We start from the raw sequence: 25,078 nt of genomic DNA on the forward strand, positions 1-25,078 counted from the left end.
TAACTTGACGTTTTTAGTGAGCTGTGAGGACAATAATGTGTGAAGAGACTGAAGAACAAGTCTGACTGCATGCTCTTCCTCTGCCTCCCCCCGCTTCGCAATTTGCAAAGTTTATTTTTAACTTTTCCAATTTTTCTGGCATCTTTCCTCTAATCCAGACGAACGCGTTTGCCTCCCCCTGCCGTCTGCTAAAGACAATGGCCTTTCCTTGCTGAGCTTTCATTCCCTGGGATGGACCAGAGGTCATCGCTTGAGGTGGAGGTAAGGGCTGCTGGTGGCTTTATTGTTGTTTTTCTTTACTAAAAGCTCACAGGCACAATGGCCGTGAGGTGGGATGGAATACGGCCCACCCTCCCACTGACCCCTACAAAGAATCACAGAATCATATGGGGTTGGAAGGGACCTCTGGAGATCATCTAGTCCAACCCCCCTGCCAAAGCAGGTCCACCCAGAGCAGGTTGCACAGACACGCGTCCAGGAGGGTTTTGAATGTCTCCAGAGAAGGAGACTCCACCACCTCTCTGGGCAGTCTCTTCCTGGGCTCTGCCACCCTCGAAGTAAAGAAGTTCCTCCTCATGTTTAGGTGGAACTTCTTACGTTCAGGTTTGTGCCTGTTACGTCTTGTCCTGTCACTGGGCACCACTGAGAAAAGCCTGGCCCCATCCTCCTGACACCCACCCTTTAAGTATTTATAGCTGTTGATCACATCCCCCCTCAGTCTTCTCTTCTCCAGCCTAAACAGACCCAAGTCCCTCAGCCTCTCCTCATCAGAGAGATGCTCCAGGCCCCTCATCATCTTTGTAGCCCTCTGCTGGACCCTCTCCAGCAGTTCCCCATCCTTCTTAAACTGGGGAGCCCAGAACTGGACACAGGACTCCAGATGGGGCCTCACCAGAACAGAGGGGGAGGATGACCTCCCTCAACCTGCTGGTCACACTCTTCCTGATGCACCCCAAAACAGCACAAACACATTTCTGATTATTTTTCATTTTAATTGTCTGATTTGAAGTAATACTTTCAGACCTAGCATCAATCTATATTCCTAACAGGACAGTAAGAAACCTCAACGATTCTTCTCAATTCCAGAAGAATCTTCCCGATATGTTTAAAATGCTTTAAAATATTAAACATCTCTCACATTGCTACAAAACAATGACAACTGGCAGAATTATTATTACTTTTTTTTTTTTTTTAACCTATATTCTTTTAGCAGTAGAGAAACAGTTTGGAAGGTGGATCACATTTTGGATTCTTTCAGGACCTGTTTGACTACACAAACAAATAGTTTTATAACATGACAAGTACAAATATAAAATTTCAAATGAGCTAACTTTAAAAAAAATCTGGATTTTTCTTCAATCCCTCCAGTACCTTGCTTCGGTAATAAATATTAAAAACAATCTTTTACATTACAGAAAAATGTTAAATAAGTTATTTACCAAAAGCTTTCTTTTTTCTCTGTTTTTCTTTTTTTTTTTTTTTTTTTTGGTCAAAGGCTGATTCCATTGAAAGAGCTGAACAAACGTTTTTTACATCAATAAATAGTAAGGCATAAAGAAGCAAACAACAATCACAGGACCGGTCTCTACTGGTGGAACTTTCTCCTTCAGATAATCCTCTTTTTGCTGGTACAGGAAGGTGATTTTTGATTCTCAGCTGGCGGGACCTGGTTAGAAAAGCGGTAATTATTACTATTTTACAGGACTTTAAATGCACACGATTTGTCCCTACCCCCGGGCCATGAAGCTGTAAAAGAGGGGAGTGAGGAGAAGGATGGGATTTAGGAATCAAGAAGTGTATTACATGCTTCTGCGAGTAAAGACTGAACCTTCTGGGAGAAATCAAATCTGAACAGTGATTACTTAAACACTCAAACTAATTTAATACCCTGCATTAGCAATAGCTGTTTGCAAAAGCTTTGCCTATTGGGTCTTTCCTTTTTTTTTTTAAAAAAAAAAAAAGCCCCACCTCTTATTAACACACACAAAAGCTTTAAATAAGGGTGTCTTTTGTGAACTTGTTCAGCAGACAGGTTCTTGGGCTGTGAGCTGCTGAAAATAAACTCCTGGAAGAAGATGACAGACGTGAATATTAATCTAGGCAAAGCGTCAGAAAAGAGGCTTAGCTGTTTACGTGGTCAGTCATAAAACTCTAATTTAACCATCAAACATTGGAGATTATTTATCATACTAAACTGCTGTCACCCAGGCGCGATTAGGTAGCAAACCTAAAGCAAAACAGACTAATTCTGCAAAATACTCCTGACGCAGCAAGGTCTGTTTCTAATGAGTATATACCACGGAATTTAACGCGAGCAAAAATTTTACTTACTTCCAGATTTCCTCTCGCCTTCTTCAAGACATCATGAGTTAAAACCACTGGAAAAGAAAGAGGAGATTAAAAACAATGCTGCAGAGTCTTTCTATATTCCCTGTATGGATCTTATGACCAAACACTTAATAAGGTATGAACTCAATTATCCACTATGGGCAGCGACCAGGCAACCGAACAAACGTTCTCTTGATCTAAGTCAGTACTGGACGAGTGTCTGTTCATTTTAAGGGGAGATGGTGCGTGAGTGAACTACAATTGATCTCTTATTATTATTATTGATCTATCTATTTGGGCTGCGGGGGACGGTTAGCAAGAGGGGGAGAAAAATTGTGCAGTGGAGAGGTTATGGGGGACGAGGGGTGGGAATAGGACAGATGGCAAAAGAAGTCAGCCAGCTCCTCCAGCAGTTCAAGGATAAAGCAACCTATAGATGCACGGGGAAATCGTGTCAGCGGCTTGCTCTGAAGGGGGCCGAGTTTCCTCTACTCATCCAGCTCGTTTGTCTCTGCGGGGACAGAACGAGACCTGTGAACGGAGGAGGGGATGCTTCTAAACAAAACCACTATTTAAAAATGTCAGGTTAAATATGTGATTCTCCAACCTATGTCAGCTCCATAACTGCTGAAAAATACCACCCACAAGTACCAATTTAATATTCCAGTCTCAAAAATAAACAATTTAGCCATAATAAAGATTTTTCATTACAATAATAAGAACCCAACAACTTCAAGGGTAGAGCTGTCATGAGATAATTACACCCTTGGCAGATTACTGCAATTTGGCAGCGCATTGTTACATGTTCCGAGGTTCAGATGAGGTTTAGAAGCAATGAGTTCTCTCGCCAGAGAAAGCACACAGAAGACTTGGAGCCACAAGAATGTTCCGGTATCTGCTTCTATAATATATTTAGGAATGCTCAACTAAATAACAGAGGTAACTTGAATATCCTCAGCAGAGTGGCCGGCTAACGGGATGTTTGGAGGGTGAAGGCAGGCAAGGTCACCTACTGCGATGCCTTTGCTTTCTTACTGGCAAAAGGAGAGAGGAAGAAATAACAAAAACAAGTATAAGCATCCTAACAAAACCCAGCAGCTTCATGTGATTCATCAGTTTTATTGTATGTTTGGTCAGGAATTTGTGTACAGATGCAATTTAGAAACATTTCTGAAATTGCTCTTTAAGGCAAAAGTAACTTGACATCCATAATTCCCATAATCAATGAAACTTACGGAAAATCGTACCTAGGTCTTTCTGTGTAGCAGGGTGCCCTCTGCTCATAAAGAGCTCTGCTAGTAAATTCATTTCACCTGGCAAACTAGATTTTTCTAAATCAAAAAGATTAAATTCAGTACATGAAGAGAATTTAAAAGATGTGACACTAATAGCGAAGCTGCTGCTCGCCACGCGCTGCTTTGCATTAAGGAGATTTCAGAAAATGCAGGCTTCATTCTACCAGGACCTAGTTCAGATGAGGTTGAATGCCCTAAAAAGCAGTGAGCAAAATAAGGGGGAGATGCGTTGTTTTCTTGTTTGAAAGTATGGGCGGGTGGAGTGGCCTTGGGGATAACATTTTGGCCATAAGGATAAAAATCTCTGTTGATTTATACTCTGCCCAGCCCTACTGAAATCACCCCGTGTCTGAGATGTCACTGGAACTAGGAAATGACCAGACTAAACCAGTAAATCTACCCTGGGGATATTATTTGGACAGACGTAATAGAATAGCTTTGGTTTTTATATGACAACCCCAAACTGAGCTATTAAACTTTAAAACCTGAACAAAACATAATTTTGGATTTAATATAAGTAACTTGTACATCATTTCATACAACAAAATCCAACCCATAAATGCTTAAAATAAAAAATAATCTGCAGGCAGAAGATCCATGTACCTTAGATACAAAAATTACAGGCTATGGAGCAAAAATAACATTTATTCCCCTACACTGCATTTAAATGACTTGAGTAACTTATAGCATCATGGCCATTTTCATAACATTGTATGATGTGTAACATTTTACAGTGTAGTTGAATTACTGATAACACAAGTGCCATTCCAGCACACACCAATTAGTCATTTAGTCCCACCTCTTAAGAGAAGGTAAGGATAGATTGTTATTTTTTTAAAGAAAATTAAATCCTCCTCCCACAATACACATATTGCCATAGCGTGAAGGTAGAGAAGAGTCTGGTTCCATTCAGACACCTGGTTTAACACGTCTACAATACAGCCCGTGTCCCGTTTGGTTTCATGTTTCCAGATAATTTTCTAGATATGGCTTCTAAGAGTAAAATATTCCACAACATGTCTCCATTTTTCTTTAAAAAATGACTCATAGTAAGCTTTTGTTTCCCTTGTTCTGAGCCTTCTGTTCTCTTGCACTTCTCAACACACTTCTCAACACAGGAAGGACATGGACCTGTTGGAACAGGTCCAGCGGAGGGCCACGAAGATGATCAGAGGGCTGGAGCACCTCCCCTATGAAGACAGGCTGAGAGAGCTGGGGTTGTTGAGCCTGGAGAAGAGAAGGCTCCGGGGAGACCTCATAGCAGCCTTCCAATATCTGAAGGGAGCTACAGGAGAGCCGGAGAGGGACTCTTTGTCAGGAGATGTAATTACAGGACAAGGGGTAATGGTTTTAAATTGGAAGAGAGGAGATTTAGATTAGATATTAGGAAGAAATTCTTTGCTGTGAGGGTGGTAAGACACTGGAACAGGTTGCCCAGGGAAGTTGTGGATGCCCCATCCCTGGAAGTGTTTAAGGCCAGGCTGGACGGGGCTTTGAGCAACCTGCTCTAGTGGAAGGTCTCCCTGCCCATGGCAGGGGGCTGGAACTCGATGATCTTTAAGGTCCCTTCCAACTCTAACCATTCTATGATTCTATGATTCTCAGTCTGGTGTAAAGCATTGACAAATCTCCTTTGCTGCTGCTTTGGCTTTTCCCGGTGCACAGCTATCTAATGCGATACACGCAAAAGACCGGCACCTCACAAAATCTAAAAGCCTAATTCCACATTTACCAAAATTGAGGCAAAAATCACAATTTTGAGAAGGACAATGTCAAAAACTCTGGCAGGAATGGTGTACAGCAACGGTAACTTTGCCTCTGTCAGGAACTGTCATAGGATAAAAAACTTGGGGAATGGCGCTATCTGAAATGGAGTAACTGAAGTAATTAGTGGCAATTAGCAGCAGCTGCATGGATTGACCCATTATCAGTGGGTTGTGTAAAACCAGGCCATTGTTTCTCATGACGTTCTATGCAGCCTTTTGTAGTTGGGCAACTTCTTTGAGGCTCCACCAGTTCTGTACAGTCTGAACCTCGTGAACTGCTTGTCACTAACCACTGAGCGTGCACAAGGAGCGACTACAGAACAGGGTGCCTATAGTCATTTTGTTGTTTCTCCAATTTTAGAGGTAGCCATGGACCACAAAAATTGAAAAAAGAACCAGTAATAAAGCATATACTTACACTGGTCGATGATGACTTTCTCCATGTTCTCCTTTAGCTGGTTGGTGCAGTGCAAGCGTTTCACGGCGCTGTGTAACTTCTTCTCCTGCTCAGACAGTTTCTTACGCAATCTAAGTACTTCTGCTTTCATTCCTTCATCCTAAATCAAGAGAAGAAAATAGCATATTGAAGTATTATATAAAAGTACTTTGTATGTTGTGAATTGCTAAGTACTTTTGTACAAGTGCCTTTGAGCTTCCTTAGAGTATGAACAACTCCTTAAAGGGGTGAAACATCACTGAGCGCCTGTCCTTCCGCAGTCACATCCCCAGTGACACATGGAGACGACATCTGCCAAGAGACAAACACAATTCTTAGCTGGCTTTTATTAATTTTTCTGTTTGTCTGAGAAAAGTCTTAACACCAGTGCCTGGTTTTGTTTTGAAACTTCCATTCCTCTCTTCTTTTTTTAATTGCCTCAACTGGGAAAATCTAACGAAGGCCAGTGCTATGGGATCAGCAAGTGTCCTGTCTGCCAGGTTCACAGCTTCCTTCTCCTGTGTTCTCTTAATAGTTGATGCTGCCTTTATCAAAGGGCTAAAAGGCATTGTACAAGTGACAGGGACAGTTTTATAGCAAAATTATTTGGCAGTATCATTATTTAAGGTTCAGTTTTCACTACCAATTCCAACCAGGTTACGGTTAGCAGCTGGTAAAACAGTCCTGTGAGTAGCCCTGGCACAGTCTGCCAGAATCACTCATCTGCATCCTCACGCAAACTTAAGCTTGTACATATTTTTTTTTTTTCTTGTTGTGCCACGTGTTAAATAATCCTGTCTTCTGGAATTTGCCCCCAAGCATTTAGCTCTTCAGAAGAACTGATTACTCACAACTCCTATGGGGCTGAAGAGCAGGCAGTGAATGTTCAGTATCTTTTAGAATCAAGCTTCAAGAGACATTCTTTCATATATTGCACTTAAGACATCAGAAGCAATCTAGTATCCTTGAGATCTTAAGATGTTGGATAAGAAACTCCAGAAAAGATTCTATTAGGCTCTAATCAGGCGCAGTCCAGGGAACTCAGATCCCACACATGTTGAGGTGAGATTTTTCAAGAAGTGACTGATCCAGACCAAGAAGGTTCAGATCAGTGTGACAGTAAAGCATCAGGTGCATCACCCGCACACGGAAAGCTGCGCGTGCGTGTGTGTGTGTGTAGCTGTCTATACAGATGATGCATATGAGGATGAAAATGGGAAGCACACACACTTGTCAAGACATCCCAAACATGGAGCTGAAACATGGAGTGAATATATTAGACAGCACAGTTCACTCTTACTGCTTTTGTGATTTTGTGCAATTAAGGATGCTAGAAAATAACATCCAAAAATGTTATTAAAAGGATATATAAAATTTTACTTTCCTAGAGATTGGGGCTTTTTTTCAGCAATATCCTGCTTCCCTTAAGCAACACATACAAAAACCTCAGTGAAAACACTTTAGATTTATTTTAAAGCCAGCGTTTGAAACAGTTTCATTACTGAGTGGTGGTATTATGACAGTACAGATAATTCATTCCTCATTCAGTTTACTTTCACTCATTTGCATAGTGCAATACTTTCCCTTTTAGTTAAAACGTTATAAAACTTGTCTCGGGGTTTTGTCACACTTTTAAAAAAGCATCCAATTTTACAGCTTAGGCATCAAAAAAGTAAAAGGAAAATGTAGCTCAGATTACATCAAAGTTGCTGAAGTTTCTGTTGGTACCAGTAGATACATAATCAAATTGAATTTGGCTCTAGAACAGGGAGTACAAACCTTTTCTCGATGAAACGGAACGTTTGCCACCAGCCTGGGTTTCCTGAGTATCAAGTAACAGGGTCACGGATTACATCTTTAATATAAAGTCTTTTGTAAATAAAGACCTCGGTATACAATACGATGAGAAGAGAAAGCCGGCACACAGCCTCAGCCTTCAGTGCTTAGAGCTACTAAAACCATGTGGCCAGGGAGTGGGCATCCTGCGCTCACGATTTTCAACAGATTTTCCCAAATGACATGTTCCTAACTAACTGGTACATCATCCTCGAACACGTAACAGCAGTTAAAAAACCCCACAAAACGAACCATAATAGTACCTGAGTGCCGTGAGTGGTACCGTGCACGGGTTTCAGCGGAAGGGAAACTCTCCAGAGAAGTTTCAGTAAACGCGCAGCCTCTTCTAAAATCTGCTGCACTGTGTGAATATTGGCAGAAAAGCCACGCAGTGATGCCTGGTCTGGTACCTATATCGGAGGATTAGAGCCATAGAGACATATTATGGTTTATGCTTAAAACATCATGAAAATGTAATCTTAATTAATGGTTTAAATCCGGTTGGTATGATTTCATATTTAAGATGATGCACGCAGCTATTGTGTGCCACAAAAGCTAATTTGTGAGCTTACAAAGAGTGCTGAATTATGCATTATCTGAGAATTTCAAGGAGGAAGGGGATTTATCCTAATCAATAACCGTGATTAATAATAGATTACATTTACTAGATTTGCTACGCCACATGGTAATAGTTGGCAACTCTCTTCTCTCTCCATTTGCATTTCATGTCACGTTATCTGAAAGTCAAATGATTACAGACATCAATTTAAGCAATATAGATGTTTCTTCCTTAGCAGACCCTTTAAACTGTTCCATTTAATGCTAAAATAACTATCAGGACACACATAAAATGTTTTCCTCTGCTGACAGATGAGAAAACCAAATTGAAGAAATTGCATAAATGCGAAATAAAGGAGGGAAAGAATACAAGAGGAGCAAATGAATTACCAAAGCAATGGAGATATAGAAGGGGAAAGGATAATGAAAGAAAAGCATTCACAGTTCCTGCCCCGTGCAGCATAGAATTTGAATACTTATTTAGCATTGTTATCTAACCAGAATCCTCCTGTCACATAAAATATCCCATTTGCTAAGTAGTTTGAAACTTCAGTGATGTAAAGCTTGATAGGAAACTGCAAATTGTGAAACTTACTGCTTTTATCTTTACACCAACAAAACAAGTTTAAAACTTACAGAGATTACTTTTTCAGTCATTATCAGTAGCTTAACTAGGTCATTTGAAAATATATGATACTTCAGAGAGTCTTAAGTGTCATTCAGACATAATTTTACTGTGTGAGCACACATGTGATACCATAAAAAGAATTTCAGAATTGTTGCAGACTGCCTCTTCAATACCTTTACTAATTATAACTAGAAAAATCAGTAGTGCGAATTTATCCACGTAGTTGAGACATTCTGGATTTTGAAGAACAGTGAGCATGGTTTTTTACAACATTTATATTACCATAAAATCATAGGGCTGAAAAGGACCTTCATTAGTCACCTAGTTTACTTTCCCACTCCAAGGCAGGACAGGATTACATGGAATTTTTCAAACATTCCTTTAATCTGCTCTTAAAAGCACCCCCAGTCACAGTGTCTCTGAGCGCCATCCGTTGCCATTTCACTATTTTTACCCCTGGTGTGTTGTTTTAAATGCCTGACCCAAGCCTTTCCTGTTGCTGTTTAAGTTTCTTAGTTCCTCATTAGCTGCCATAGACACGTACAGATTATTCCTTCCCTTTTGTTGAAGCTTGTAGGTAGATTTGTCTTAATCAACCCCAGAAATGCTATCATTAACTGTATCCAGAAATTAACACTATTAAATAAGAAAAAATAGCATAAGTAAACACTAGTTCTTCTCCTCATTCTAGAGGAACTGACATTATTCAATATAAGGCAAACACTTTATGGGTTTAATAATTATTATCTAAGACTACAGCAAGAGCACCATGACTTGCCATCACTGTGTCACACATGATGCAGAAAGGACAACACGCTATGTCTCAGAAGGCAATATTTGATCATTAATGAGATATTCAAGTTTCTAGACTAGCTACTGATACTGCTAAAGTGTTCATTTGACACCGGGAAGTGGAAAAATATTAAAAAGCTACCCTAATATGAAATGATCTTCATTAGCATATATGAATCATTAATGTACAGTTATCACCTGGTGTTACTGAAGGGCTGAATACAAGTAAGTGAGGAACTTTATCAGTTGTGTATCAGATTTCTTTTAACTGTCTCATATTTCCGGGGTTTATCCCAAGTATTCATTACAAGAAAATCTTCTTAATTATTTTTATCCTTAGGTTATTGATACATATCCCTAGTTTAAGCCCTTTTTAAAGCATTTTAGAGTTTTATCTGGGGTTTTTTGTTGTTGCTTTTGTGAGGCTTTTTTATTGTTTCCAGTGTAACAATTACCAATTTCCATAGTAAAAGCCAGTAGTTTCACCTCATTTCAAGTTGCAAGGAAAAGTGAGATTGCTTACTAAAGGCCCAGAATTAACGAATTTATCCATAGCCTTATTAACCCAGAATCACAAATAGGTGCCTGCATCTAGACGAGACTTGGACTGTCAAGGTTGAGGTGTCCTGACAGAGTTATTCAGCCAGCGGTGCCAGCTGCACCATTAACCTCCTTCTTTCCTTTTGTAACCCGTGTATTTTGCATCTCTAGGTAAAATTCACCATCCTCAAACAGCTCTCACTGTTTACCTTTATTCCAGGCTCCTGCAGTTTCGTACCAGTGACCTCTCTTAGAGAAATCTCCATTTCTGCTAAAACCTGTTGCCCTTCTGCAATCTGTTTCCGCAGAGCATTATAATCCTCTATCAGGCCAAGGACGTGGCGCCCGTTTTTGTCTGCCCACATGCGATGTCCCGGCACAAGGCGAGGGGTACAGGCCGTGCTGGAGGATGAAGTGCTACTGCAGTGGGAAGTGCCATCTACGTCGTCTTTAGAGGCCGAGTGCGTACCTGGGACAGAAAAAGTGTTTTAATTTTTTTTTATCCTTACATATAGAACTAATTGACACAGCAGCTCTGGGATACTGGTAACGCAGAAGTTTTGGATGTACCTGTTTTCACCAGCAAAATGCAACGTCCATGTTTCTGCAGGTCACAGTTGTTTCTGCTGGTAGCAGGGCATTTGCAAAGATTTTCTATACATAAAAACGGGACAAGGAAGAGTAGATCAGTAGAAGTTAACATGCATTATGAAAACTTCCTCGCTCTACTTCTGTTCCTTTATTTTTGCTGATGCTGCACTCAGACTCAGGAAGCAGGAAAACACAGCTAATTTTCTAGTACCACGCCACGTATCTTCCAGTATTTACCTACATTAATATTTTTAGCATCTATCCAAAGTTCTAAATATCTCCCAAAATCAAATGATAGTCACAAAATCTAAAATACATCCTGATGAAGATATTCTAATTAACAAACGTAAGCTTCCCATTAACTCCACAAGAAGTATGACTCTCCACAGCTATATCATCTTAAGATCTCATATATATATATATCCCTTCTCTTCAGACCTTCCAAATTCCCTAAGTAGCTCTGAGCAAAGACTAACCACAGTACATGTAGAAAGTTAACAAATTCAGCTGTTGATAGGCCAAAGAGTCTTTCTGGTGCATATCAAACCAAGCTATTATAACCCTATTCACCATTTTCTCAAAGAAATAACAAGCTTCTCCAGCTCCAATCTACTCTGCCTGATGCAGGTCAAAAGCAACGTCTAGGATTCTACCTAGAAACTAACCAGGAACAAATGCAATGTGGGGATACTGGTGGTACAGGTTCCCCAGAACAGCTGTTCCACACCTACTTGATCCCGACTGGCCCCAAGGAACCATCCCCATAGGGACCATGTGACTGTAATTTAGTGTTCAAGTATAAAGTGCACAGAAAATGGTAGCAACCCATAAACGTTATTTGCTATATTACGCATCTTTCTTTCTTGTAGAGAGGACTGTGGAGTTAGGCTCATTATGTATTTCAACTGAAGTATGATTCCGATTGGACACAATGGAACCACAGAAGAAGTAAGGTGGTACAAAACCCTGTTGCATCTCATGAGCTCTCACACTAATGCTCTGGCCGGAGCTGCTCGCTCTGCGTGGTGCTAAGGTTGAGGGCTGTACCTTCTGGTGAAGTGTATGGACCCAAAAAGCCCCATTACTACTGGCTCCCATAACCTGATGCATGTCTGTACAGGTGGCTTTACGCTGCAAGTATGGAAAGCTGTTAGTATGCGGAGTGCTTTAGCAGCAAGGAAGAACATTCCTGTGCCCTTTCTATCCCATGTACATCAATATCGGGACAATAATCTAACCCTGAGTGTAAACACTACATTTTCCCTGATTTGCTAAAACAGTATCACTTAACAGTGATTGAAATAAAGGTAAAATATTCCTCAAGGGCAAAAAGGGGACAACTGATTTACACAAAGACCATTTAGTGCACTTATTGATCATTCTTGAGTAATACATACCCACCCTTAGCAAATGTTAGAGAGCTCTGCATTAAAAAAAGAACCCCCAGGTAAGCAAAATTTAAGGCAATTTATTGTAGGCATCTTTCCATCCCAGAGACCGTCTGCAAATGCTGCTCTTGAATGAGAAGGCAGTGACAGTTGGAGGCTACAGGACAGTGCAGTTTGCATTTCCACCTCCCCGTGCGCTAATAGCTCTAACGGGAAAGGGATGGGAAGGGCTGTGGGCAGCTCCCAAATGCAGAGCTAATGTTGTGTGAGGCTTTAACAGCATTTTTAAAGAACAAGGCACAGGTTCTGCAGTATAACAAAAGCCCATATGACACCGTACCATTCTCTCCTGCATAATGCTGAGAATCTTGTTTGAAAAGATAGTTGATATTCACAGCTGACACCGATCCCACTTCCTCTCTCTTTTCTTTCGAAAGCTGTTCCTCTAATTTCTCGTGCAAAGACTTGTTTGTCTCTATGCTTCTTTCAAGCTGCACTCGCAAACTCTGTATTTCAGTCAATAGTTCATGTAAGTCAAGTGGATTATTCTGATCTTTTCGGAATTCTTCTGACGCATCACATCTGGGATCTGAGGCAATTTCAAAAGAAACACTTAACATCTTTAACAATTAAAATAATATTAGCCATTATCAGAATGCTGAGCAAGTAAATTATAGCCAGCTTTATCCTCAATATTAAGAATTAACTACAAACAGCATTAAGATAATGGTTTGACAAAAAAGCATGTCTTAATTGCTTCTACCCTCAAAAGATTTAAAGAGCCGAAAATGATTTTTCACTTTGTCCATAAAAGCTAATAAGCCTCATACCAAAAGCAAAAAAATATAATGAAAAGAGAACGAAGAGGATTTACAAAATTTGAAGTGCATTAACGCACAGTCTGGGGAAAGAAAAAGGAATGGGTAATCTAGGAGTGCGGAGGAGGGAAGGAGTAGAATTGGAAGTTTAATTTTATACACAGAAGAAAAAAGAAAATAGAGATCACCTGGCAACCAGAGGAACAAAGCTGAACCTAAAAAAAAGCAAGGGCTGTGTTCGCCTTTTCATAGGAGGAGGTCAGTACACAAACAATTCCATGTCTCCTTTCATGCTGAAATCAAACTGTTCTCCTGACAGTGGGAGGGGGCTCAGATGCAGGAGGAGGGTGCTGCTCCTCTCTAATTACATTGCCAGTTATGCCAGGAGACTTTCTTCATGCCTGAGCCAACTTTGGCTTAAAGCCTTATGCCAACAGGGCTCTGCTGCTGCAGCTAGGCATGAAACACAGTGATGGCAGGGCATGAGACTTAAAGTAGCAGGAAGGAAAAAATAAATCAACTTTTACAAGAACTTCCAATGGGAAATTTGCTGGCTCCTGTAATGAGTATGCAGCAACGAACAGCATTCCACTCCTTTCCTAATCATATGTGCTACGTGGTGGTACAGCTTCCTTAAAAGGGGCAGGAAGAACTCCTGTCAGTCTCGTTCCTACCCCTCACCTTTAGTGGCAGAAAAGAGGATGGGAAATTATTAAAGGTCTCATTTGGAAAGCAGTGCCAGCATCTCTCCCCAGCCCGAGGGAGAAGACACCACCCCCATATTCAGACAAGAGAAAGCACACGCTCCCTGAGTAAGCTCTACCTCCGAGGACGCACAGCATGTAATTCAGATGACAAGTAAATATCTGAGATGCCCATGAAGCTTATTCAGCCGGAGCCACTGAATCGTCAATATTGGTTTTAGCTTGAACAAAAAGATAAAGGAAACTTGGGTGTGCCTAAGTCAGAACATATCACACATTCATCCTCGCAGTTACACTCCCAAGTAAAAAGCAGCATTTTATCAAGTTGTCAGTTCTACTTTGAAGACACAAGTAGAAACATAGAAACCAGGCCCCTTGTCTCCTTTGAGAAGATCGTATTCAGAGAGGGATGGGTTGCAAGGGCTGAGGGTACAGAAATAATTGTGCATTTATACCTGTCCTCTTCCTTCTTGCTTCCTCCAACTTTTCATAAACCTTGATCTCAGTTCGGAGCGACTGCAGTAACTTCTCGTTCTCAGAGAGCTGATGTTGCTTTACATTAATTTCTGTTTGCAGCCTGTTAAGTCCCAATAAATTGCTAAGTTAAAAGTTAAATTCTTACCTTTTGTTTCAAAATCTAAAATCCATTCCCCTTTCCCCCATAATACTTCCTTTGCCTTTTGAATATATCTATGCATCTCGTTAATGTTAATGGCTATGGCTAAACACGTGCTTGTCACATTGACAATTTTCTTCTCTAAATGAATGTCTAAACGTGGACCGAATCAATACCTGTTTAATTCATTACGACTGCTGTAAATTTGACATGTTAGGTATCTGGTTTCATCCTCCTTTTGGCCAATTTGTTTTTGCAACTTTTCATTTTCTTTCTTGATGCATTCATAATCCTCATGAAGATGCTCAATGATTGTGTTCTTTTTAGAAAGAGATGCTCTTAACTTTTCATTTTCCTTTTGTTTATCTGAAACAAGAAGAAACACAAGGTATTTGCAATGCCCACAACCCACTAAAGCTATGCTTTTTAATAACACCAGCTTTTTCAGAGACTGCCAGAAAATAACTACTGCTCTTGTGAGCTTTAGGGTTTCAGGACTTCCATTTTCTAATGACTTTTGCTAGATGCACCTTCTGTAACCTGCAACATTTAACCCCCAGGACTCACAAAGGCTCAACACAAACCTGTGTACAGTCCTATATCCCAAATTTCCACAACACCGCTTGGAATTCGGTCAGAAGGACAGTATTGAACAACTAATGCCAGCAGGGTCCCAAAGGAAGCACATGAATTTTGCCAGTCCTCACAAAATAATGGAGCTGAGTTCTCTTTAGGAAGAAAAGAACTCAGTAGGAGTGTTCTAGGGCACGTTGCACCCATGTTCCTCTTTGTCTCACAGAAATCCCTCTGTCTCCTTCCCAGCCTTATTTATCTACCAAACTGCAGATAAACAGAAAGAAGGAGCAACCACTACTCCTGTATATGGAATTTCAGGGATGGGAAGAATGGTTAAGACAATTTAACAAATGGACTGTTAATATTTTATTGTTTTCTGATCTGAAATGAGTTGGTGTCTACTCCTGTAAAGCAGAATTTTATGTTTTTACCTCTGGATCCTTTTGCTAGCATTGCATTCAGAACTTGATTTTGCTTCCTCAGGAAATGTATTTCAGAAGCCAGGGAATTATGCTGCTCTGAGCCATGGATAAAAATGTTTGCAGAACCTATAAATATATACATAAAAGATGATTTATGAGTCATCTCTAGGTCATTAAAGATTAAACTTTCCAGACAAGAACAATTTAAAAAATTGCAGAAAAACATGTTATGAAAGATATTTCTCCCCTATATATTTTGAAGGTTATCCCTACAGAGTAAAAGGCAGCTCAGGTTCATGCCAAGTAATCCAAAGCCCCACATCACAAGTACCTCTCATTGCTGGGCAACCATTACCAAAATTGCAAAATTATCCCTGGCAGTCTTTACCTATCAGCTAAAATTCCAACAGGACAAAACACAGGGGTATTTTGTGTCATTGCTATTCTTTGAAAATAATGCAAAATGCTTTGCTTTGTTCATACTCTGTTGTGTTTAATGACACCATCGCAGAGGACCACTAGATACTACCAACTAATCCACGGTGGTTAATGCAGGAAGTACCATAAATACTCTGCTAATACATTTGTTACCAGGCCAGTCTAGAGCGTAAGGCTGGAGTCACTGTCTTTGCCTCTGATTACTCTCTGAAAACCCATTTATGATCACAGGGATGAAGATTCATCCCTCTTAAATTTGTGTATCTAAAATTTAGATAACTGAGCCAGTGTTGATCAACCATCAACAGTCATGGGGAGAAACAGGCACCCCCAGAGAGTGACTCACCCGACGTACCCCTCACACACCTCCCTGCGGATGAGACGCCCCGTCCTCCGAGGAGACACACTTCTCCCCAGTGCCTCTACCAGAAGCTCTGGGTAACCAGCACAGATTTAGATGTCTAACTTTTAGCAACTTAAGGATGATGAATCCTACTCTGAGGAGCTTATTGCACTAGTCACACAAATATAAGTGTTAAATCGTGTATCAATTCCAGCCCTGGTAATCCTCATAATGTACTGTATTTATGCTACTCATCCCACAGCGATGTGTAATGTTACACTACAGTCTGAAAGTGCCACATTCCACTCTCGAGGTGGCTGCCTCTGAAACACAAGTCAAGTAATTGTTATTGCCCTTTATAACCTACTTATAGTCAGTAGAACACTTCAGGACCCACTGGAATTAACATTACTATTAAAAGTATTTTTCAGTTGATTGGTTATCCCAGGATCCGCTACACTTTAAAGCTTGAGATAACTGCATGAGTGTCAACTATTTGGTTAATAGAGAAATAACCAGGTGGCAAAAAAAAATTAGCTGAATGTATGAGGAGGATGCCTTTCAGCTCTGGCAGTTCAATTCAATTTGATGTGCTGCACTTCCTCCAAGTAATCTCATTTTATTGTAATCCCAACTGAAGCTTTTACCCACTACCTAACTGGGATGTAGTGTGCCATGATATGCACCTCTTGTCGTTGCTGAAAGACTCAAAGGCTCTGGAAGCCCGGCGCTAATGGCATTTTACTATCTATATGTTAAAGAGTTGAGGTAGCTATGAGAACTCAAAAGGCTTTTCCTTTCAGATTTTAACAAAGCAATTCAACTTCAAGTGGCAAGGCTTGATGGTCTCATCTTGATTCTAATTTAATTTATTGCCCATCACCCAGCTTTATCCTATTTGAAAAGTTATGCTATCACAGTCCTACTGAAAGGCTTTAGAGTATAACTATTAGTTATCTTACATAATAATGGATAATGTAGAGCCAGTGGTAATAAGGCCACAATCCTGCAATTTGACCCACTACCGAGACGACTGCTTCTGTGCAGAGCCCTGCTGACATCAATTACGCTCTCCACAGATGCAAAGGTCCATCTAACCACAGTAAAGTGAAGCATCAGGGCCTACAATTGCAACACACTTGAGTTTTCATTATGTTTTGTGCTGAAAAAGTGAGTGCTAAGGAAGCACACCTTGAAGGTTTCAAAGGGAACACTGACTGAAAGACAAGCACGATTGAAAATCACAGCGAAGTGCAAGGAAATATTCATTCCCAGGTAAAGCAAGATAAAGGCATATAGAAGCTGAAGGTAATTCGGAATAGATACATTAGTTACTTACGGGTTAAAAAAAAAGCAAACAATAACCCCTTCTAATCTTAGCTGCAGTTAATAACATTTGAAATCTAAGGAATTCAAAATTAAACCTTTGATTTTATTTTGAAGCCTAGCATTTGAAATGATGGAAGCAATTATTTAGTTCTAGTTGCACTGCAAACCTCAGCTCTATAGTAACGATGCAGCCATTACCAACACTTGAGTCATTTATAGAATACTAGAAGCCCAGAGGCATTTAAATAATTAGAGAATCTAAATATTAAAAATAGCATGGCAAAAATAGTGGGCAGATGTGCCCATATACATCTGTATAACATTTATCAGACAAGAATAATTCCGTTAATCTTGGTTGCACAAAGAACTTAGTACCACATGAATTTAACAGGCTCTCATCAGTTAAGTATGTTACAACTTGGTTTTGTTTTTTAAAGGAAAACGAACCAAGGATACTAAGTTAAAATTCAAAAGAAATGTTTTAAATTCTTATGTCCCAAAGCTAAAATCTGCTTCAGCTTCACTTAGTAACTTCTTACACTGAAAGTCAAAAAAAAGCCCATCTATTAGGAACAAAAGCAGCATCGTTACCAGAAGAGAGAAAACACATATCAACAGGAAAGAGATCTTCAAAACAGAGCGAAACAGGAAGCACTGAAAGAACACGGTAACAAAAAGGAGCTGTTCTAACAGGTAGTTGCTTTTTTCCTTTCTTTTCCAAATTTCTCCTCCATGCCTTGGTACATGCACTGAGGCAACAAGAAGACAGATGGAAGGCATAAGACAGTTTATAAAGAAAATATACTTTCACTGCATTAATGGATGCCCTTGCCAGAATCTTTATGAAGCTGTAAAAGAGTTGGAAGTGTTTCAGTGTGGTTATTTCACGAGAACAGTATGCCTTTCCAGCAGCGTAAATACTTCATGAATGAAATGGATGCTTTTTATACACCTTTCCATCACTGTAAATTATTCCTGAAAGCAAACTGCCATTTGCAGGTAGTCTCCATTTAAACAACAAGAGAAATGGATCATGGGGATGATGTAAAACATAATGAATCTAATGTCAATATTAGTGAAACTGAGTAAAAGGGAAGCATGTACGTATTTATTGCCTGCTTCCACTCTGAGTAATATTGCATATTAATCAACTGTCCTATGGGGGGAAATGTGGGAAGGAGAGCAAGAAGAGAGGAAAGTGTAGGAAAACATGTCTGGTACGGGGCACTTGAAAAGGTGCTACAAAAGCAGCCTCAGTGAAAGCCTGGCTACCCTCTGGTGTAAAGTTTTAAACGCACCGCAGCGCTTGGCTTTCAAAGATGCTGAACACTAGCAATAAAGAGCAGTGACTCTGAATTTGCATACCTATTTTTAGTATTTTTCATCCGCTGCTTTATATTAGAGTTTGGAATGAAAACCATCTCCATGTTAAAATGTCCATCAGTTTCTGTCAGGTATTTCTCATTAAAAACTCACGGTGTCATTTTGTGTAGAACACATTTATCACTCCAATCAATTCAAATGACAAGCTGAACACCATGGCCTAGGCTCTGTCTTACAGATATTCTTTCCCTCTATGTATGCACAAGCTGGCTTTAAAGCGGTCAGGAAATTCCAGAGAAGGCATCTCCACCAGTCCTGGTAGCAGTGGTGCTGTACTGACCACCTCAGGAACACACGGAGTAGGCACAGGAACGATAATTCCACAAAATTCCTACTTTGGATGAATAACAGCAATGTCATTTAGGGCAAAGCGCCTCCTCCTCTGCTCCTACCAGACCCAGGCCCCAGGGAAATTACGTTGATGAAATGGGCTTCTCCTACAACTGCTCCTGGCTGGACACGGCAGAGAATTAAAAGATGATGTCATCCTAAAATCCAAAACCCTGACAACAATAATGATATCCCAAAGGCACGCAGAAAAAGAAAAAGCAGGCTGTTTGCCGATAACAGAACTAGAAGGGTCTTTCATTACTCTGTATGAAATTTAAATACAGCATCATCAAACGTTATAAAACGACCTGGTGGTCCCGTTCTCTTAGCAACACGTGCAAATGTAGGTGTGAGACCGGGTGCTATCCCTGCGTCCCAGGAAAGATTAGTGCATCAGCACTGGGTACACCTCAATCAATGGGCTCGAGGAAGAGGCACGGCAGATCTGTATTTATGCCACTCCACAAGCACGGAAAAGCTGTGTCTGCTGATGGTGCTCGAGACGCAGCAGCGTTCACAGAAAGGCACATCATTTTCCAACTGTAAAGGGGTGGGGTTTATTCAAAAAAGCACACAAAACAATGCCAGCAGCATTTGATCTCTCAGGCTTTAAGCAGAAAAGGTGGATTTAATTCTTCATGAAATAAATTCTTACCTTGATCTAGTTCCTTGTCTGTTACTTGTCTCTCAAGCTGCTTCCTCAGTCTCTCATTAGTTTTTATGGAGTATTCTAAACGTTGCCTCAGGATTCGGATTTCTTGCAGATGCTCCATTAATAACTCTAAATAAACCAAGAGATCGCTTCTTATTTAAATTATTGTATTCCTTTACACTGTGTACTCCTGTCAAATCTAATGTGTGCTAATACTAAAAAATGATACAGAGCTGTTCAAAAGGGCAGATACTAAATATCTGACTCCACGACAGTCTTTTTCCAGGTAGTCCCCAAACTGTGCGTTTAGTGAAAACTCTTACTTTATACCTCACCCCTAACAATGATCCAGTTTTAAGGCTCTTCAAATTTCTTCTTCCTACAGAACTGTACCAGATAACAATTTTATCTAGTTAAAATGTTCCCTGTGCTGGGAAATGAATTCAAAATTCTGCAATGCAGCTTCCCATTCACGCTCAATGCACCAATAGTACACATTTTTCCTCACAACAATAGGAACCTTCCCAGAGTAACTCAGACAGACATTTGACTTTGACTTACACAATGCATACCGTAATAAATAAATCTGTTCTATCAAGTTTCATTACTGTACCTTTTCCTTCTTCCTTTGCCATTCTACAATTTTTCTTCCATTGGCTGTAAGTTTCAGCTTTACTCAGGAACTTATCGGTTCTAACTGTCACTATCTCATTTGTCAGTTTATCCATGTCATACACTCCTGGTTTACTCCGCAATATTTTTTCTCCCGAACAGTACGTGCTATCTCAGCTATTAAATTTTCATCGCTGCCTATAACAAACTACTGCGAGCATCGCTTGTGCTTAGTGAAACTATCCAGGTCAAACATGACACCACTTATTAATTATGCAGCACTTACAATTCTCAAGGAAACACAACACTGGCTTTTATAAAATTAGAAAATCTCTCTTTTTCTATGTAATAATCTCTTGACAATTGTCTATTTTTCCCTTATAACTTGTCTATTTAAAGACTGTCTGGAGAACCGTAAAAGATGATAGTCTAAAACAACAAAGACATAAAATACCATAGTTAATTTTGTTTCAAACAGGAGGTAGTTCAAATCATTGTCATCTCTGTACATCTTATTACTGAAATTGCAATGATTACGCAAGATACTGGCATAAGCAGACAAACATTCTTCATTGTTTCTTAATTAGTTCCCTTGTGTCTTATTTATCACATTTTCCCAATATCTAGTGAATCTTCAGTGGGGAAAAAATTACCTGGGGGAAACGTGTTTGGCAGCAGTGCCAGCGTGTCACACTGTCCGGCTGGGTCACGCCTGTGCTCGGGTGATCCAAGAGATGACTTTTCTGACAGATCAAAGTCAGACAAGCTATGAAGAGCATATGGTCCAGGTGATTCCTTCAGTTGCTGGTACCCTGTGGTGTTCTTCTCATTATCCCTTTTGTGCCAAACAAAACATTTTTAAATTTAAAAATTATTTTGTTACTTTGGAAGCATGAACAGAGAACGTGGTGTCAAATTTACAGGACACAGGCAAAACACGTGAATTTGTGTGACAGAACGTGACAAACCACTACACATCAGAGGAATTCATCAAGACCGAAATTCAGACTTCCCTGAAGTCAGCAGGAATACTCAATGAACCCCCAGCCTAGTGGTCATGTTCCAGCACCAAGTAGTCACCTCTGCGTTACGGGGACCTCAAGCCGCCTTGAGGAACAGGCAGCTGAGGATTTCTGTAGCGCAGAAGAATCCCAGGCTGGCACAAAACCAACAGACGCAGCAGAACAACACCTGCCTCTCTTCACCTTCCGCGTAAGGGTGTTCTGAGAGTGAAGTTCAACACCCCCGTGCTCCGGTGATGCTGAGCCAGTCTCAAGGTCACAGAACGGAAAGGCACCTTAGTGTCACCTCCCAGAAGCTCCCATTGGGGTTATATCCGAACTACACAACAGTGTATTGTGGCCCATGTTTTGTTTGTTCGTGAAAAGGACAACTCTGGTGGCTTCCTCTCTGCATCTCAGTTGCTTGATGAGAAGTGGGGAGAAAAGCCTTAGTTTGTTTTCTATGGATATTTTATTAACAAAACGGATATTAATGAAACAGGCCACATAAGCAAAGCTCTCCCAAAAGCAAACCAGTGGAAATTATACTACAAAACATTGAGCAACCCTTATCAACTCTAGCAAATAACCATGTGTTTGATAAACATTCAGTTGCACGCTTACCTTTCAGCTAATTCATAAAGTAGAGTAACTTCTGTACCTATTGATTCTCCTGCAAAGCAAAAATATCCGATTAAAAACAGATATGGAGAATTATACTGTTTTCCCCTCCATCTTAAACTAATTAAATACAGAATGGCAACTTCATGAGAAAATAGAGAAGTCAACAGATACTCAACACACTGTGTATTAATGTCATATGCTGTAGATGAGCAAAACTATTTATAACCCAGCAACAAAGCATAGCTTTCTCTGGTTTTCAAAAAAAATTACTGGGTACCACAGGTGCCAGATTTTACAGCCTTGGTGTTTTAGTTAGAACACAGATGTAAAATACTGTGCTATGTGGCAAAAGGATTAGGGGTACATGCTATTACCTCGTCAATAAAAATTATACAAAACCAATTCCGTCTCGCTTGGATTTTGTCCACCCCGAGTCAGGCGAACCAGTTCTCCTTAATAAAGGGCACAGACAGGATTTCGCCTGCAATATTCTCCGTGGTACAGTGTGGCAGCACAAGCACAATTCAGTGCAAGAGACCTGGACTCAGGCGTTAATTTGAATAAAGAAAAAAGAGTTCCGTGGTGTCACCTTGGCTCCCCATATTTTAAAATTTTTGTGCAATTAAGCCGAAGTGGCAGGCGAGGGTTGCACAGCTGAAATTCCAGGGGAATGAACTGAAGGTCAGGATGGAAATGCAGAGACAGACGGTTGTTTATGCTTTTTCTTTACAGTCAATTCTTAGTACGCTGGCTGTTCTTTATAACCCTACAAACATCATTTTATTTTAATGCGTGATTCAATGCAACACCATTGTGTTAGATATATTGAACTGTCTCGGTTGTCAGGGACTTTTCATAGTATATAGGATACCATCTGTTGGTTTGGGGCTTTTTTTTAAAGGCATTTAATGTTTATTCACTACACAGTCTCCTCATTTGTAATGCAAGGAATCTCTGTAGCCACCGAAATCATTGAATACACTCAATCTTTTATTACACCGCTATGACACACTCGCCGTAATACCTTTTTCTCATATACAACTCCTTTATATGAGCAATCGAAACCGCAACGCGCTGCCACTATCTTAATGAAAGGCAGAACACAGATCACTGTATGGCTGGGCCCTGGATGTTTCTCAACAAAGCGATCTTCCAGAGCCAATTTCGGGAAGTTGCAGGGGTCAGTGTCCCTATTTGAGGCCACCTCGAGTGTTTCGCTGAAGACGGCAGCTGTGCAGCTGACAACGGAGGAAGGATTGCCAGTTGTGTGGGTTAGAAAGAGCAACACTTGCAACGACAGGAAAAGGTCTTTCTTGCTGAATTTCAGTCATGTTAGCGTCCCTTTTCCATCTCTTTCCTGCTAACTTTCTTCAAACTACGGCCTGAAGGCAATAAGTATGATATACTCTTCATTCAGGTGACAAATGTCAATTTTGATGCTCATTTTACAAAACATGGTTGCATTTTAGCTCTCTGTTAGGAAAGACAGAATGCTTTTCTTAACCAGCTAGGCTACTTGGCAGCAAGATGCAGGTCTCAGGAAAATAATTAGAAGTGTTTAGGAATTATTATTAGGAAGTATTAGGAATAATACATCTCCTGATATGGTCCCACTTCTTGGACGTTTAAGGCTTCGCCTTTGCAACTTAATGCTTTGCCAAACAATCGGTGGGGGAATTGAGATGAACAGCCAAAGGACAAGCGCGTTTTCAGGTGTGTAAGCTCCCATTTTTCAGACAATAAGCCAGTTCTCACTGGTAATTAAAGGGTTTTGCTGACTGGCACACGTTCCAATGGCCTCTCTGTGTACAAACCCAGTTCAGCACTCGGGTTTCTCTCACGCCAGGACAACACTTCTCTGGTTGACTTTCCCTAGAACCCCTGCTCAGGAGGCTCTTCTACTACTACAGACACCCTCAAATACACACTGATTTGCAATACCACAGCATCTTCAATTCATGAGCTACTCTTCTGAAAGCAATTATTCTCCTCTGCCTTCTAACCAAACAGATTTTCCCTTTCTATGGGGAATTTTAATTTTCTATGTACACCACTTGGGTGGGTTTCTCCATACAGTCTATGGTTCTTTTCTTGGTGCATCCAGCAACCGATGATTTTATACCCGTATGTAATTTGTGTTCTTTCTACAGGAATATCAATAACGTGCAAATCAGTATGGCATTATCTTCCAACTGCCCAATGCAGGATTCCTTGCAGTTTATTTATAGGCACTGGCCACTGAAAATCGCCCAGATGGACTACTATGGGATAATTTCTTCTTTCACTCTAAAAGCACAGCCCCAGATCTCCGCCATGCATTTTCCCTTCCTGCAAGCGACTGCACTTTAGGGGGAAAAACTTTAGGAACCCGTAATTTTTTCTTTTTAGTTAAACACAGACTGCGTGAAAAACCAACTGTGACCCATGCCCAGGAGAACCCTTCCATGGAGATACCCAGTGCTCAGGTTCAACAAAGTCAGCTGAGTTTTTCCTGAAATAGAAAATCCCGAAGCCTACTTGTAACTAAACTTACACTAAACTATAACCACTGTATTTTGAACAGTTAAAATATGCATATGCTAAGATAAACAACTCAAAATGCAAGGTGTCAATACAGAGGATGGCTACAAACTAAAATCCAGTCTTGTCGGAGCACTAAAATTTTGTCTTCCAAGACAGTCGTCCCTATAAAATATTTAAAAGCAACCAAGAGAAAGTAAGCTTTCCTTTTCACTAAAAGGCAAAAAATAAAAAACCACCTCAAAATTTTGAGAACGTAAATACATCTCAGAAAATAAGCACAAAATACTGCTACTTACCATACAGGAATTTCCCTTCTAGCTTCTCAAACAAGAGTACACTTTGATTCAGTTGTTCACGGAAACCTTCAGCAACATAATAATCTACATCACTGGCTTGAAGCAGTTCCTCAAAAGCTTTAATAAGGCCTGTCAGATGTTGATGGTAAGCGATACAACTGCTGCGGAGCTCTTTAATTTGTTGGCGTTGAAAGGAGAGTTCTCGAGCTTGTGAATGAACTAATGAATCGTATCTGAGAAAATGAAATTATCT

General features: G+C 40.3%; 1 protein-coding gene across 1 annotated transcript in view; it reads right to left on the minus strand.

Annotated features, from left to right (window-relative positions):
• Nucleotides 1-992: 992 nt before the first annotated feature.
• Nucleotides 993-25,078, minus strand: part of CDK5RAP2 (CDK5 regulatory subunit associated protein 2) — an 81,755-nt gene continuing 57,669 nt past the window's right edge. The window contains 14 exon segments of the mRNA XM_074161215.1: nt 993-1,666; nt 2,332-2,378; nt 5,808-5,946; nt 7,925-8,071; nt 10,389-10,648; nt 10,750-10,833; nt 12,499-12,747; nt 14,136-14,257; nt 14,473-14,662; nt 15,304-15,420; nt 19,773-19,898; nt 21,035-21,216; nt 22,007-22,055; nt 24,826-25,058. Coding sequence (XP_074017316.1) covers nt 1,607-1,666; nt 2,332-2,378; nt 5,808-5,946; nt 7,925-8,071; nt 10,389-10,648; nt 10,750-10,833; nt 12,499-12,747; nt 14,136-14,257; nt 14,473-14,662; nt 15,304-15,420; nt 19,773-19,898; nt 21,035-21,216; nt 22,007-22,055; nt 24,826-25,058 — 2,005 coding nt within the window. The 3' untranslated portion in view covers nt 993-1,606.

The sequence above is a fragment of the Numenius arquata genome, chromosome 19, assembly GCF_964106895.1.
Source record: "Numenius arquata chromosome 19, bNumArq3.hap1.1, whole genome shotgun sequence".
Lineage (NCBI taxonomy): Eukaryota > Metazoa > Chordata > Aves > Charadriiformes > Scolopacidae > Numenius > Numenius arquata.